Source organism: Cataglyphis hispanica, chromosome 5, assembly GCF_021464435.1.
Source record: "Cataglyphis hispanica isolate Lineage 1 chromosome 5, ULB_Chis1_1.0, whole genome shotgun sequence".
In the NCBI taxonomy this organism is placed as follows: domain Eukaryota; kingdom Metazoa; phylum Arthropoda; class Insecta; order Hymenoptera; family Formicidae; genus Cataglyphis; species Cataglyphis hispanica.
In genome coordinates this window covers 7,130,401-7,147,270 of record NC_065958.1, presented here as the reverse complement: position 1 = coordinate 7,147,270, position 16,870 = coordinate 7,130,401, and the positions used below count along the sequence as shown (strand labels likewise).

General features: G+C 28.0%; 5 protein-coding genes across 11 annotated transcripts; 3 read left to right on the top strand and 2 right to left on the bottom strand.

Annotated features, from left to right (window-relative positions):
- Positions 1-2,302: 2,302 nt before the first annotated feature.
- Positions 2,303-2,767, bottom strand: LOC126850068 (histone H2A-like). Its single transcript, XM_050592694.1, has one exon. It carries the CDS (start codon positions 2,713-2,715, stop codon positions 2,341-2,343), a length of 375 nt encoding a protein of 124 aa, XP_050448651.1. The 5' UTR covers positions 2,716-2,767; the 3' UTR covers positions 2,303-2,340.
- A 418-nt stretch (positions 2,768-3,185) lies between these two features.
- On the top strand, positions 3,186-5,445 carry LOC126850058 (probable oligoribonuclease). 6 transcript variants are annotated; one of them, XM_050592677.1, is made up of 5 exons: positions 3,186-3,202; positions 4,197-4,242; positions 4,340-4,501; positions 4,670-4,890; positions 5,030-5,445. In XM_050592677.1, coding segments are annotated over exons 1-5 (558 nt in total). In that variant the 5' UTR covers positions 3,186-3,200; the 3' UTR covers positions 5,157-5,445. The 6 variants fall into 6 exon arrangements, with proteins under 6 accessions (XP_050448634.1, XP_050448632.1, XP_050448636.1 ...); XM_050592675.1 differs by lacking the exon at positions 3,186-3,202 and adding an exon at positions 3,391-3,669 and having other exon boundaries at positions 4,193-4,242; XM_050592679.1 differs by lacking the exon at positions 3,186-3,202 and adding an exon at positions 3,774-3,801 and having other exon boundaries at positions 4,193-4,242.
- Positions 5,446-5,658: 213 nt separating this feature from the next.
- On the top strand, positions 5,659-11,318 carry LOC126849957 (kinesin-like protein Klp61F). The gene is made up of 16 exons (XM_050592436.1): positions 5,659-5,941; positions 6,228-6,375; positions 6,486-6,635; positions 6,950-7,110; positions 7,182-7,331; positions 7,452-7,688; positions 7,837-8,212; positions 8,288-8,559; positions 8,670-8,809; positions 8,897-9,015; positions 9,094-9,447; positions 9,615-9,842; positions 10,011-10,190; positions 10,266-10,488; positions 10,554-10,675; positions 10,805-11,318. The coding sequence occupies exons 1-16, from the start codon at positions 5,877-5,879 to the stop codon at positions 10,859-10,861; spliced, it is 2,982 nt and encodes a 993-aa protein (XP_050448393.1). The 5' UTR covers positions 5,659-5,876; the 3' UTR covers positions 10,862-11,318.
- A 240-nt stretch (positions 11,319-11,558) lies between these two features.
- Positions 11,559-14,448, bottom strand: LOC126849995 (cell division cycle protein 23 homolog). 2 transcript variants are annotated; one of them, XM_050592536.1, is made up of 8 exons: positions 14,379-14,448; positions 13,813-13,952; positions 13,084-13,739; positions 12,728-12,907; positions 12,485-12,649; positions 12,161-12,407; positions 11,813-12,080; positions 11,559-11,758 (listed from the first exon to the last, which is right to left on the bottom strand). In XM_050592536.1, the coding sequence occupies exons 2-8, from the start codon at positions 13,911-13,913 to the stop codon at positions 11,648-11,650; spliced, it is 1,728 nt and encodes a 575-aa protein (XP_050448493.1). In that variant the 5' UTR covers positions 13,914-13,952; positions 14,379-14,448; the 3' UTR covers positions 11,559-11,647. The 2 variants fall into 2 exon arrangements, with proteins under 2 accessions (XP_050448493.1, XP_050448492.1); XM_050592535.1 differs by lacking the exon at positions 14,379-14,448 and adding an exon at positions 14,043-14,131.
- Positions 14,403-16,573, top strand: LOC126850022 (secretion-regulating guanine nucleotide exchange factor). Its single transcript, XM_050592611.1, has 5 exons — positions 14,403-14,548; positions 14,805-15,375; positions 15,678-15,935; positions 16,006-16,167; positions 16,319-16,573. The coding sequence occupies exons 1-5, from the start codon at positions 14,519-14,521 to the stop codon at positions 16,486-16,488; spliced, it is 1,191 nt and encodes a 396-aa protein (XP_050448568.1). The 5' UTR covers positions 14,403-14,518; the 3' UTR covers positions 16,489-16,573.
- Positions 16,574-16,870: the final 297 nt, after the last annotated feature.

Here is a 16,870-nt window from a genome sequence, read left to right as displayed (position 1 = left end):
TTCCATATGGTCTCATATTTGTTTACGTACAATTTTGAAAACGTTGCCATAATACATCCGATTCAATAAAATAAGAGCTTTGAAATAGGTCCATTTATCTTAAAACCTAGTTTTTTAAATATTCTCTAGTGAGAATAAATAAAAGTTATATAGATAGAAATGACGCTTGAATAAACTACATATTCACTATAAATATTAGATTAACTTTTCAATAATCATTATAAGTATTTGCAATTTATGTAACAATAAATCGTTATACATTTAAATTTTGGAACTTTAAGAAACAAGAAAGAAGCAAGAGAGACAATAGCTGAAAGAAATAATAAGACGTAAATAAAAATTATAAAAATTTGGTTTACGCTATACTTATAAATTCTTAGAATTCAGATAAATTCTTTTATCGATTAAGAAAACTTTTCAGAATTAGCAAAAGTTTAGAAAATTACGAATAATTTTCAATTCACAAATATATGCATTATTATTGTTACACGTTGATTTTATACTCGTCTAGAAAACGTTATTTCGTAAGAAAATAGCAGCGGACAATGTTGGGGATGGAAAGGCAAAGTTGTTCCACGGTAGACTTACATTAAGGCGAAGCCGAGTGTGCATGCGTGCGTGCTCTTACGTGCGTGCTCGCGTGCGTACAATTCAACGGAATACGACCACCGCCGATTCTCGCATGCGTGCGTGCGTGCGTGCGTGCGTGCGTGCGTGCGTGCATGGATACTTGCGTGCGTTATAACAGAGTTCCATAATCGTTATGAGGTTCTACCAAGTTCTACCTTCTACCTTGCTTCACGTCCCAGCAGCTGAAGCATGAAAATAAAAGACATCTAGCAATATTTCGACCCGTTTATTTTGTTTAATCGGAGAAATAATTGACTGATAATTTGTATCTTTACAATTTTTTTTTTTTTTAAGAAAGAAAGGGAATGTCTAAGTTTTATAACGATCGGTGGCACACAAGATTGTAAGAATAAAAGAAAAAACAGAGCAATAATTTAGATTTTTGCTCTGCTTGTTAGCTTTAGTTATTACAGATTCTTGACATTTACGATTATCACACATTCCATTACGAAATAGACGACGGTAAATAATAAATGTGTGTGAACGAATATATTATTGTATTTTATATACACTCTTTTTTCTCTTGAAAAATTATAATTTCAAATAAATTTGAATCGCTGTTCGTACACAGGGGGGTTTTATTATCGCGTGTTTGTAACTCGTAATTGAGAATTATCTTTGTTGAAGAATATATTTTTATTCCGCATATATGATCTATATATAGAATTTATCTCTTTGTAGAAATGATTGTTGAAGGCAGAAAGCTGATGCTCCGAAAGATTGCCTCACTTGGCGATTTTTTACAGAATGTTGCATGAGAAAAGATGGTCCGACAAAGTCACGCGATATCCTCCAATTTTATTACATTTAGGGATCGTCGCTACTTCCTGCTACTGGTACAATTTCCGCGATATATTTTATCGCAATGCATTGTGGAAGCAAGCGATTTTTATTTTACTTTATATGTAATAATGATCGGATAAGGCTCCTAAATTTATATGTGTGTGTGTAACGTTTTGAGATAATACACAGCTAATGACTTGAGCTATATGTATATATTAGCTAATAATAAATGTATACGTAATGAAATATCTGTACATTTTTAGAGACAGCAATCATTTACATGTGGAATTAAAAATAGTGTTCTTTTGAATGATTGATGTTCTAAAAATTATTTCAACAATATTTATTTATATCCGACATTAATACGATGCACTCTTGTAAGAAAGCATTGGTACTCGACTAATTTTCGAGATGCTTTACCTTCAGTCGATTTTATGCATCGTCGTGTTTTGTATGGCAAATTAAACAATCAACACGCTATACAATTTCAGAATAACGCGATATTTTTATAAATATAAGATGTTTTTAATTGATTGAATATAGATAAAAATAAATTATAGATATATAAATAAATAGATATAGATAAAAATATATAAGTATAGATGAAAAATAAATTTGTATTTTTTTAAATTGAATATAAATTTACACATTCAAATATATTCAATTAATTAAGCTTTGTGAATCCGAGGTATCCCGAGATATATCCGATGCCTGAAGATTCTTTTCAATCGAAAAGTTGAAAACAATTCCATTTTCTATTCTTTCTTAAAATATGACAATTTTTTTTTTTAATACTACGAAAAGCAATTGTAAACATGTTAATCGTTTAGATGTGTGAAGAGAAAGAATTGCAAACTGGATGTCCTTCGTATATGAAGAAATTGTTGGCCCTAAAAAGGGCCGTTTATAATTGTTGCCGATCTGTAGTTAAGCCTTCTTCTCAGTTTTCTTCGGCAGCAAGACCGCTTGAATGTTTGGCAGTACACCACCCTGGGCGATAGTAACGCCGGAGAGCAATTTATTCAATTCTTCGTCATTACGAATGGCTAGTTGTAAATGCCTAGGAATGATTCTGGTCTTCTTGTTATCGCGTGCAGCATTTCCTGCCAACTCCAATACTTCAGCGGCGAGATATTCCATCACCGCGGCAAGATAGACCGGAGCACCAGCGCCAACGCGTTCAGCGTAATTTCCCTTACGGAGAAGTCTGTGAATACGTCCAACGGGGAACTGCAGTCCGGCACGATTTGATCGCGACTTCGCCTTTCCCTTAGCCTTTCCACCTTTTCCACGGCCAGACATGATGAATAAATTTGCGATTAGCAAACAATAACTCTTCGATGCGAACCCAACGATGCTTCGATACGTTCTGTCGCCCGAGCCTGCTCCGCCGACTATTTATACCATGCTGCGTTACCTCGGGCGTCCAATGACGTACCAGATGCTACGATTGGCCGCAGAGCGTCATGCGATTGGTGCGCCGCTACTGTCACTTTACCATATATAAGAGCTGCGCTGAACGATATACGGCTTTTGATATTCTGCTGCAGTGATGAGCGCATGGTCCTCCTCAGGATAAATGAATCTTAAATCTTACCATTTAAAACGATCGACAAACTAAAAGAAAATCTTACAAATTCGAAAAAAAATTAATAATAATAAAAAAATAGAAGGAATATTATATATAACAATTTTTTTTTAATTTGTGGAATTGTTCTAATTAACAAAAACTTATGTAAGGAAAGTCTTTGCGTCTTTACAGTTATCAACTGCTTATATCATTATAAATGTACGAAAATGGACGAATATATTGAATATATATACATGTTGAAATTAACATTACGATTAAAAACATACATACTTATTCTTTTTTGACAACATTTAACATTATCGATTTTAATAGGACTAGAAAATTTTTCATGAAAGTTTTTACCTTATGAAATTTAAACATGTATCTTATTTTTATAATTTAACTTCATCATATAAACGTATACATATATATCATTACGTATACATAGATCTTATCTAGGTCTAATCAGATATACATTGTATGTACATATATATCATACGGATTTAATTTCGATTAAAATGAGAAGTAAAAAGCGCATGTCGAGAGAATTCGTAAAAGCTATCGCTATAGTAGATTTTAGCAGCTGTCTCATTGTCAGTGTTATTGCTGCTGTTTTATTTTGACAAAAAAAAAAAAAACAATCGTAAATCGTTAAATATTTTTTTAGAACATTATGTCTCTTTCTGGTAAGTTTTATATTTCAGTTTCTGCATATATATATATATATATATATATATATATATATATATATATATAATATATTATACATATTTCCAAAAGAAAACACGCATGTCACTAACATTTATTTACTATTAGAGGTTATATTTCTCTTTTTGACATTATTTTATGTATTGTATATCAGAAGTATCTATAGTATATAAAAAAATGTTAAACATTTCTTATTGGTTGTTTTATTAATTTATTATGTAATTTTCAATTATTATTTAACTTATTATATAAATGACAGTACACGTCCATATGTGCACATTGATGTATTTAATTAAACGGATGTGACATAACATGTATCATATTAATGTATAATTTAGAATTAATATCAAGTGTATGATTTACATGAAATTGAATATGTACTAAAATAATTATCAATCTATTTTTTATTTATATTCTTAAATAACCAATATACTTTTATCTATATCTAACAATAAGTCTTGCTTTAAATTGTCTGATTTATATGATTTCACAATGTTATAGACAGGCTAATATCCAACAATGCTGATCATATCGTTTGGATTGATATGGAGGTAACAAAATATTACAAATAATATTTAATTTTAATTATGATGAAAAGTATCAAAAATTAATGCAAAAATATAAATCAATCATATTATATTATTACAGATGACTGGGCTGGATATAGAAAAAGATCATATATTAGAAATTGCCTGTGTTGTAACAGATAAAACATTGAAAATTATTAGCGAAGAATTAAATATTATTATACATCAATCAAATATAATTTTAGATAATATGAATGCATGGTGTAAAAAACAGCATAAAAAAGTAAGTTTTGATTTTATATAAATAATATGTTTTCTTGAACATTTTCTTGCCATTTACAAATTGATAAATTTTGAATATTTTTCAAATGTTGATAATGAAAATGTTATATAATCAGTTTTATTAATAACTAATTTTTATATATAATAATGCTATAAGTGTGAATTTTAGACTGGATTGACAGAAAACTCCCGCTCAAGTACGATCTCGTTAGAAGATGCTGAGAAAATGGTACTTAACTTTTTACAAAAATATGTTCCTAGAGGTGTATGTCCACTGGCTGGAAATACAGTCTACATGGATCGTTTCTTTCTATACAAATATATGCCGCTAGTTAACAATTTTTTGCACTACAGAATTATTGATGTTAGTGCAATCAAGGAAGTTGTCAGGTATAACAAATCTTTTCCATTTTGATACAAATAGTAATATTCATATAAATAAAATTAAGAGTAATCTATCATAGAATAGATATTTAAAGTAATAATATAAAACAACATGATTACATGAGTAAATCTTTGTGATTTTTAGAAGATGGAATCCAAATGTATACAATTCTGTTCCAAAAAAAGAATTAAAACATAGGGCCTTAGATGATATAATAGAAAGCATTAAGGAGCTAGCTTACTATCAAAAACATATATTTGGGTTTCAGTAATAGTACAATTTTTTTTTTTTTAAAGAAACTTCATAATATACATTTTATCAATATATTTAATATATCTTTTTTAAAGCAAAAAATATCAAAAAACATCAATGCAGCTAAATTTGTAAACACTTATAAATTGTGACTAATGTGAATGTGTAAATATATTTCAATCAAAAATTATTTCTTATCCAGCATAATAAAAGCATAATGAAATTTATTTGTAAATCTTATCTTTATATTACATGTATTGATTATGTACTTATGATTTTGATAAAATAATCATGTCTTAACAATTATATATGTATGTGTATATCTATGTACAAAAAATTGTGTTTTCTATTTTTCTGTTATTTATAATTTACATAAAATATATTATTGCAATATATTATATTATTTGCAAAAATATGTATATTGAACTGTATTACAAGAGATAGTCATAATATGGCGTAGCCAATCAGATTTGCTATATAGTTTTTCTCATTTGCCATGCTTTTTTTTGCGTGACAGTTGGTAGTAATGGTGTTGCTCTTGTACGTCATCACCTAGCGGCAAATGCGTAAAATACCTCAATTCAAATTCTGCAACGGATGCCGTGACTAGCTTTTAGGCTTCTTGGTGTAACGTTTACAAACAGTAAATAAATACGAAATAAAACGTATCGCGAAAGAAGTGAATTCGTATCAGCTGTATTGTAACGAGAAATATTCGGACCACAAAAAGTTATTCAAAATGAATGATACACGTAACGCGAAGAAGGAAAAGAATCAACATATACAGGTTTTCGTGCGTGTTAGGTAAGCATTAGCAAAATTATATTTTCAAGCTGGTGCCTTATTGTTTCAAAAGAGAATGACTCCTATGTAGACATTAATAAACGTAATAAATTCTTTTTATGAAATTCGATAAAGTCTCTATCTTTTCTTGTTTAATCTCAATTTTTTATTTATAAATATGAATTCAATAATCATATATACATATACATGCAATAAGAACTGCTTCTTTTTTATTTTTACACTGATGTTTACACATTTTTATACTATTGAATTTAATATCTTTATGGAATGGTGTTATTTTTAATAGGCCAATAAGTAATACTGAGAAAGTTGGAAAATCTTTCTCAGTAGTGGAATTACCATCTAATAAAGAAGTAATAGTGCATGAAAGATCACAAGGCACTCACTCGAAAAAGTTTACATTTGATAAAGTATTTGGACCTTCTTCAAAACAAGTAAAGAGATATTTCTTTATTTTATAAACAAATTAAAATTTCTATATTAAATATTTTAAAAGGAGCGCTTATACTTTTGGAAGAAATATAATATTGTTTAAAATTTATAGGTAGATGTATATAATGCAGTTGTTAGCCCATTGCTTGAGGAGGTATTGGCAGGATATAATTGTACAGTTTTTGCCTATGGTCAAACAGGAACTGGAAAAACATTTACTATGGAAGGAGTTAGCAATGACCCAACATTGCATTGGCAAAGTGTCAGTTATATTTTATATAAAATAATTTATATTAATAATTTATATATATATATATATATATATATATATATATATATATAAAATAGCTTAATGTAATATTTTGAATGTCATTTGATATAAGAAGAATGATCAAGATTTCTTGATTATTGAATTATATAATTAAATTTAAAATGCAAAAGATTGTAAAGAAAAATAACATTATATGTTTATAAAAACAAAAACTTATTAGATTTAGCAATATTTGTCACAATATATAAATATAATAATATCATGTCAAATATATACATATGCTTATATAAAATAAATTTATATAGGATACAACAGCTGGAATTATACCTCGTGCATTGAGTCATTTGTTTGATGAATTACGTATGTTAGAAGTACAAGAATATACAGTTCGAGTTAGTTTCCTCGAATTATATAATGAAGAATTATTCGACTTACTCTCACCTAACGATGATGCATCTAAAATAAGGTAATATCAAAATAGATTTTTATAGTAATAAAATGTGAAAAATAGATTATCACATTAGTGATTTTATATAGGCTTTATGAAGATGCTACAAGAAAAGGTTCAGTAATCATTCATGGATTAGAAGAAGTAACTGTACATAATAAAAATGAAGTTTACAAAATCCTAGAAAAAGGATCTGAGAAAAGACAAACAGCTGCAACTTTCATGAATGCTCATTCGAGGTTACTGATATTATTTATATATATATATTAATCATTTATTTTTCAAAAGTGCTATACTTTATGTTATATAAAATGTTATTATTATATTATACAATAACATTTTTAATACCATATTTTCAGCCGTTCTCATACAGTATTTTCGATTACTATTCATATAAAAGAAAATAATGTAGATGGGGAAGAACTTCTTAAAACTGGAAAATTAAACTTGGTAGATTTAGCTGGGAGTGAAAATATTGGAAGATCTGGTGCAGTTGATAGGAGAGCAAGAGAAGCAGGAAATATTAATCAATCATTATTGACTCTTGGTCGAGTTATAACAGCTCTTGTTGAAAGAGCACCTCACATACCATATAGGTAATTGACAAAATTATATTGTATTAATAATATAATTTTATACGAATATACACATAAATAGAGAACCTAACATTTTTTTTTTTTTCAAGTTTTGCAATTTAAAATTAATCATTAAAAATTTATTATTTTTGTATCTTATATTAACTAGGGAATCAAAATTAACGAGACTTCTGCAAGAATCGTTAGGCGGACGTACAAAGACATCAATTATTGCTACAGTGTCTCCAGCAAACATAAATTTTGAGGAAACATTGTCAACATTAGATTATGCTCATCGTGCCAAAAATATCACAAATCGTCCTGAAATTAATCAGAAATTGTCTAAAAAAGCATTACTTAAAGAATATACAGAAGAAATTGAAAGACTTAGGAGAGATTTATTAGCAGCACGTGAACGAAATGGTGTATATTTGGCACAGGAAAATTATAATGACATGCAATCATTGATTGAGAATCAGAATAAAGAGCTTGATGAAAAAATAGCTCACATTAAAGTGCTTAAAGAAACTATGGAAGCTAAGGAGGTATAGATATATAACAATCACTAATAATTTGTTATAGTAATTTATAATGTTATCTTACATTTTATTTTTGTTCAGCAAATATTCGACGATTTACAAGCAAAGCATAAAGAGCAAACTAATCATCTACATGAAACTAAGGAACAATTAGAAACTACCACTTATGCTTTGAAATCTACTACTGCACTTTTAGAAATGACAGAACGTGAGAAAGAAGAACAAAGTTATTTAGTAGAAAAACATGTATCTACAGAAAAAGAACTTTTGTCACAGGCACAGATACTTTTAAACGTTGCTGATACAGTTACAACTGATGTAAATAAGCTTCAGGAGAAAATTTCTTATAAAAGGTAATTACATCTCATTATTTTAATATAGAGTAAAAGATAAGTAATGACTTTAATATTGATGGTACTATTATAATTATTTTAAATTATATTTTTTATATGTACACATATAGGCAATTAGAACAGGAAAACGAACATCTTAGTCATCAATTTCGATGTAACATTACAAAACAGTTTCAAGACATGGAAAATAATGTTACAGTTTATTCGCAAAATTTTTTACAGTTTTGTACTTCCATGAACAATAAAATAGGTAAATGAAAATTATTAATATGTGCATTTATACATATATATATATATAAATGAATATCATAGAATATACATTAGGCTATCTTTGTAGATTCACAAATAAAATTGTTCAAAAAGGATATAGATTCGTTTATCCATCATATGTCAAATGATATTATTAATAAAGAACAGTTAACAGTGGATGAATTTAGAAAAAATACGAATAATTTGGTGAGTTATTTACACATAAAAAAAATAAGATCAATAATGTAATCAGAATATATTGTATAGATACACTTTCTATTTTAGTACACACATTATCAACAACGGTCAGATGCAGAAAAAAAATGTTCATCTGACATGATTCAACGTGAACAGGAATTTTTAAATGACACATCCTTAAAATTGACATCAAAAATTAATGATTCGATGCAAGTTAATAGCATGCAAATTGCAAACAATTTACGTCATTTAAATAATGACGTATCTCAGAAATTTGATAAGTTATTGGCATATACAACTGAATCAATAAAACAACTTTGTAATCACAAGATACAAGAATGTAACAATTTACGTAAAAATATAGATGAGATAAAACAAAACATACAAGTTATTAGTGAACGTGATGGTAAAATTATGGAGGCACAAGAAAAGTTTAAAAAGGTATGATAATAATTTGGTAATAATTTTAATATTATCTTAAAATAACATTGCTAATATTTTCTTTTTCAATAATTTTAATAATTTTATATATATATATAAACTATAATATATATATTATATATTATTTATATTATTTATATTCCCCATTATATATATTCTTTTTTCAGTCATTTGAAAGTTTATGGCAACAATTTAACAACTTGAATGAAAACATGATCGAGAATTATTCTAATACATGCACTACTTTAGCTTGTGTTAATGAAATTTGTGACAGTACGAATACCATTATTCTTGATGATTATCACAAAACTATTGAAGAAAATGAATTTCTGGAAGAGAAAATTCAGAGCAATATTGATATACTTAAAAACGATATTGATCATAACATGATAAAGGTATTATTTTATATACTTTTATTACAATATCTTACAATACTTTTTGAAATTATTAAAAAATTATCTGTGTAAGAAATGAAAATAACAGCATAATATATATATATATATATATATATATATATATATATATATATATATATATATATGTTGATTCTTTCCTTTTGTTAGAATCAAGCAATAGCAGAACAGATTGCAGTAGACGGTCATAACTTAATTGACGAAATTCAAACTAATATGAACAATCATTGCACTATATTAATGCAGGACAAATTACGTATGGAAAATGACAAGAAAGAAATGGAACAGAAGTTCATGGAAGATAATTCTTCTTCTATTGGATTTATTGAAGTAAATTTTTATTACTTATATCATTAAAATTATTATTTTACAGAGCACATACACATATTTAATCATATTTTACAGAATATCCATCATATACTAATGGAAGGTTATAATAATCATGTAAAACTTGTAAAGGAAAAAGAAAAGAAAAACCTACAAATGTTTATAAAACTAGGTGATGAAATTAAAAAGCAAAGTGAAGTTTCGTCTGATTGGAATGACAAGACAACAACGGAATTGCATTCAATACAAGAAAGAATTGGGAAATTTCTTCTTGAAGATTTACGGCGCGATACACCAACAGGTAAATTTCCGATTTTTATGTAGTGCTAATTTAATACTTAGATTAATTTAACACTTTTTTTACAGGTTTAACACCTGCGAGAAAAGAATATCATTATCCACGACGCTTGGTCGCAACTTCGCCACACGAACGAATCATTCAAAGGTTCAGAGAAATAAGAAATTACCATGAAAACTCTGATGACGAAGTAAATATAATATCGATTTATTTGGAAATATTAATATATTTCTAAAAAATGAGTCTTACATATTACTTACATAAATAAATATGTTGTGAAATGTTTAAATGTTAAAGTGTATTATACTTTTTTTTGTAGGAAACTACGTTGGTAAATAATAATTCACCGAAAAAGCGATCGCAAATCCAAACGTAAATTAAACGCTTCAATTGGTAATTGATTACATTTTATACTTATGATAGAAATTAATTATACATTAGATTTACTGAGGTAATAATATTTTGATACAGTGACCTAATGTAATAAACAATATTAAAGAATTTACAGAAAATTGTTTAATAGAGATAAGGTACATTTTGCTTAACACTATTTTCGTTTTGAAGCACAAGCTTCTTCCTAATTGTTTCATCAAATGTTTAGGAGAAAATAGCATCAAACAGAATGCATCCCTAAATCTACATTCCAGATCTGGATTTGTTTTAAAAATCTGTATTATGTTACATAAAAAAAAATATCACGCAATATAATTTAATATATAAACGAAATATATATATTAATGAAAAAATTCACTACATAATCAAATCTTACGATGAGCATCAGCTTTTACGTTTATCTATACTTTAATTGCATTAAAAGTTATGTGAAATGACTATACATTGTATTTTTCATTTACATCTGTAACATAAGTAAATAGAGAAAGAAAGAAGAGATTATAAAGTATAGTGTACAGCTTTCTTTTTTTAATTATCGAAATTCTAATCAAACTTAAATTTTGCAAATTGATCTGATTGCATTTGTTATTAATTTTTAATTTTACATTATTATCACATCTCATTATCTGGAAAAACTAACATTACATGTTTAGGAAAAATATTTACTATACAGAAATGTATAATACAAAATTATTTTATATTTTGTATTTATATACATAATTACAAATGATAAAATTATAAACCATGGACAGGAAATATTATTTTGTTTTTATGGTGTAGGGGTGAATGAAAGATTCATAGGTGACAATTGACTCCCAGGTGTTGCATCTGTTTGCGTTCTTTGCTCAATCACAGGATCTGTTTCATTCATATCATCCACCTAAAATAAATTGAATTAATTTGCTGATTACTATTAAAAAATATTTTGACTTACCACCATAGAAGTTTCTCCTATTCTCTCTGCTCTTTTTTCAGCAATTGTTCTTAATAGCACTTTAGCTTCCTCCTTTGTTTCATCAAATTGAAGACATTTTTGTGCAAAATGATTTGCAAGATCTAATTGTTCCCTCTTCAAGTGATATTGTGTAAGATATTTATATGCATGACTCAATTCCGTTCTATCAACGCTTCGGAATTCGTCCATTACAAAGTCTGTATAAGCTGCTGCTGCATGATCGTGTTCTCCTAATTTTTCATACAATCTGTAACAAAAAAATTTAATAAAAATATATGTATATATTACTTTTTTTACACTGCAATATTACATACATTGAATACATACGTTGCTAACTTTAAGAGTGCCATTCCTTCTATGTCGCCCACATTGCATGCCTTGTAATAACATTTGAGGGCATCTTGAATTTTATCTTGTTTCTCATATGCTTCGCCCAAGGCTAGAACCATTCTACTGTCATGGGGTCTTAGGAGCTGAGCTTGTTTATAATAATAGAGTCCATAAAATGGCATTTTTAAGATCTCATATGTCTGACCTAAGCCATACCATGCTCTATAATCTCGTCTATTTACCTCTATAAGTTAACAAATTTATAAATAAAAAATACATTATGTATCATTAATGCAAGCAGAAAATATTCAAAGATTTTACCAATTGCCTGTCTATAACTGTGGATTGCACCATTGGTATTTTTCATTTCCATAAATTCATGTCCTAGTAATGTCCAAGCTGACAAATATTGCGGATTCATTTTCAATGCTCTATGAAAATACATTACTGCCTTTTGATGATCTGCTCTTAAGCTGTAATAATTACCTAAAAAAGTAATTTATTTTTAATCTTGAAGTACTTCTTTTAAATGTATCTTCTTACAAAGATTCAATTAATACTTACCTACTATACAACAAGTTTCCAATCTATATTTATCTATCTCGGTAGCTCTGTGTGCCAAATATGCTAATTCAACTTTCATTTCCTTCACATAAAGTAAATTGGAATACGTATCCATGTTATCAAGACAATAAGGATCTTCTTCTATTATCCTTTTAAAAGTTTCTATTGCATTATCCACATCTGGAATAAAAAATATTTTAATAATATTTCATTATGGAAAAAATATTTGAATTATAAAGGCATGTAAAAGATATTTAATCAAATAATCCATTAATTCTGAAATTAAGAAAATTGGTTTGAAATTTTTTAGTTGCAAATTTAATCATTCAGTCTAGATAATAAATTTGTTAATTTACCTCTTCTATAATGCACTGCAATCGCAGTTTGAGCTAGTACATAACCATTTTTCTGAAAACCCATTGATTGCAATTGGCAATATAATGCCAAACCTTCATCTATCAGCTGCAGTTCTAAATACATATGTGCCATAAAAAAATATTTCATCCAATGTTTGGGTAAACATAAACTCTCCAATTTCTCTCTGTCTGTGATTAATGCAGCTAATTCTAACCATGTGCCCCAATGCATAGGTTCTTTATGTATGGATTCCACTAGAACATCTGTCGCTTCTTTAGTGAGTTGCAATTTCTTCAAAGTTACACCAAAAAGATATAAACCATAACCATCCAATTTTGAAGCTAAATGATCTTTCCTTAGATCAGCACAAAGCAATTTCAAATTATCATTCTTCATTGGATCTGGTGGCACATCTGTCATATCATCCACTTTCTTCTTTTCTCCTGACAGATAACGTGAATACAAATGTAGGAATCTAACTTTTGGACTTGTACAGTCCTTTGTGAAATAAGCTGCTCTATCATATTCTTTCAAGTCAAAATATGTCTTGGCTAAAGTGTAGGTATCCTCGTCTTGAAACGTCTCCGATATATCCGCAGTCAAATCGTGCACATCTAATTTTACATTTTTCAAGGAATAGTTTAATTCCGCTAACCTATAATATAAACACCATATATATAAACACATGTATGAAATAAGAATAATGATATATTTATTTTAGAAGAAACCATTTGGTAGTATACAGCAAACCGCGCTGGGAACATTCGTTTATCGCGTGCAGAAGATCCGATTTAACTTCTTTAAGATTAAACTTCACGGATTCTTGCATTTTGTCTGCACTTTACTTTCCTATATCACACATCATTCGCTAGAACAATAAGTATTTTACATAGCGCTGCGTATATTCAGAAGTAAAAGACAGAAATTTTTTGTTTAATTAGTCTATATTTTTCGATACATTTTATTCATTGTACCGGCATCGTTCTTTGTTTACAATACATATATCATATATCATGTATGTATTAATGCCAGAGAAAAAAAAATTCAGCGCATACTAAAAGCTAAAGGTTGCTGCACACAAAACTATTTACATTCATAAGGATGACATATATAGTGATAAAATAAATATATATTATTTAATATTTATTAAATAATACATACATATATATATATATATATATATATATATATATATATATATATAATGTGATTATTTGTCAGAATATTTTATTAAATATCTTATCAGGGCCTCATGTTACCTTTTTTGAATTTAAATAATTTCATGTATACCAACCTTTTTAAATAATATGCGCATTATTTTCATTGATGTGTCTGCGTACACGTGCACCCCCATATGAAAATGCTGAAAAATCCTATAACCTCTTCTATGAATCATAAGAATGAAAATTTGTCAAGAAGAGAAAGTATCATCCGATGATGTCTACGTATCGTCTGATTTCATGGGTAAGGCAATCATATATAAAATATTCAATCTGTCATTTTTAAAAATTATTGTTTCCATGTACATGCAATAGTCAACAGATAAAAAGTCAAACTATGTATAATTGTCATATATTTTTCATTTTTATTTTTTCCCAGTTCAACTTTTAAGATCATATAGTGAAATAATAAAAAATTTAGGGTAGAGCATATATTTTTTTTAAATATATATCTTCAGCAAATTAAAAATTCGATAAAATATGATGGACATATTTTATAGGGTACAAATTCCCACGGTCAATTAGGACAAGGTATATTATCCGAACAATGTATTTTACCTCAAAATGTCGATTTATCCGGATGTTCCTTGAGACCAGAAAACATAAGGAAGATTGTCGGTGGCGCCGGGCATACGCTGATTTTAGACAGGGATGGTCGGATATATTCTTGCGGATTGAACGACAAGGGACAAACTGGAAACGGCAATATCGAACAGAGAAACATTTTAACGTTTCAAAAAATATGCGCTCTCAAACATGAAGTGATTGTTGATGTATGTTGCGGATGGGATTATTCCGCAGCATTAACGAGAAACGGCGAGTTATATGTATGGGGTTCCAATCGCTATGGACAATTAGGTTTGGATCATTCAATTTTTCCCACAATATTGCAGCCCCGCAAAATTTCGATCGGCGAAAGAATCAGATGTGTTTCTATGGGTCTGCGACATACCGCCATCGTGACAGAAAGTCGCGAACTTTATACTTGCGGAGCAAATAATAGAGGACAATTAGGATTAATTAATCCGAAAACTATGGAACCTTATATTCTTCTACATACATTCACAAAAGGTTGACAATTTTTTCACATTAGATATATTTTACTTGTATGTAAAATTGAATAAATTAAAGAATTCTAAAGAATTAATAATATAAAATATAAAATATTGAATTTGCTTAAGTGTTTATAAATCTTTGGATTTAACATATATCTAATTATATATTTTTTATATTAGTTACAGTTCTTATTTATTTATCAATGCTTGTTTATATCATTTACTATTTTGAGTTACATATAATTCAAATAGTTGATAAATATCCTATTGTATAGAAAAACGAAAATGTTTATACTTAATTAAAACATAGGTGAACAGTTCTAGAATTGACAAAGCGGGAAAATATAAAAAATGTTGCCTGTGGTCAGTATCATACTGTTGTCATAACAAAAAATCAAAAGAACATGTACAATTTATACGTTTTTGGTGACAATAAACATGGACAATTGGGATTTTATCCTAAAACATTTTCTGAGACACGATTATGGCAACCTATATGTATCTCGCTTCCCGGCATGCAAATCGATACGCCAATTCAGGTTCATGCAGGATGGAGTCACATAAATATCTTAAGCGGTAACTAAATTGAATTTTTCTTATTATATAATCAAATTATTTATATGAAATGAAAATTGTACGATTTTAGATGGTGTAGTCTTTTCATGGGGAAGAAATGATTATGGTCAATTGGGTCATTTATCAAATTCACAAAATAAAATTTCTATAGAAGAGAAGCTTCAACATATTGAACACATCCCCAGAATCATTCAACTTTCAGTTGGATCTGAGCATAATGTTGCTTTAACTGGTACATTTGCATTTTAAATTAATTATGCTGAAATACATGATAATATAAAATATATCAAATAATTATAATTTTTTAATTTAAATTGTATATTTTCGATTTTCAATTATCTCTTATTTTTTTTAATTTTTTTTTAATTTTTTTTATTTTACAGATGATGGTGCGTTATTGTGTTGGGGCTGGAATGAGCATGGAAACTGTGGTAATGGAAACACCGAAAATGTTTTAAAGCCAGAATTTCTTTCAATTTTATTCAATTCTGTTGGTGTCCTCATTGGTGCTGGTACAGGTCACTCATTAGCTGTGATAAAAGATATTAGCTAGTTACAATATTAATATATTTGCAAAAAAATTTATTCTTTTATATTTATTTGCAATAATGTATATAAATAAAATATTTTTGTAAATATATTGCCTATAAATTTGTTATCCGATCACGCATGCGATGTAAAGCAAAAACAGTAGAAGTCAAGTATAATAATGTAAAATTATAATTACACATTCTCTGGGTTTTGATAAATAAATAGCATGAAATTAATAGCGATACATTTTTTAATCACAAATGTAATTTTAAATTTTTATAATATTTTGTAATACCGCCGACAGCCTCAAAATTTTTACGAGAGAAACACAAAATGCGATTGTGTCGCAATTAGAATGGAGGACGTGAAGTTATAATAAAGAATTTAAATCAGATCTTGAATCA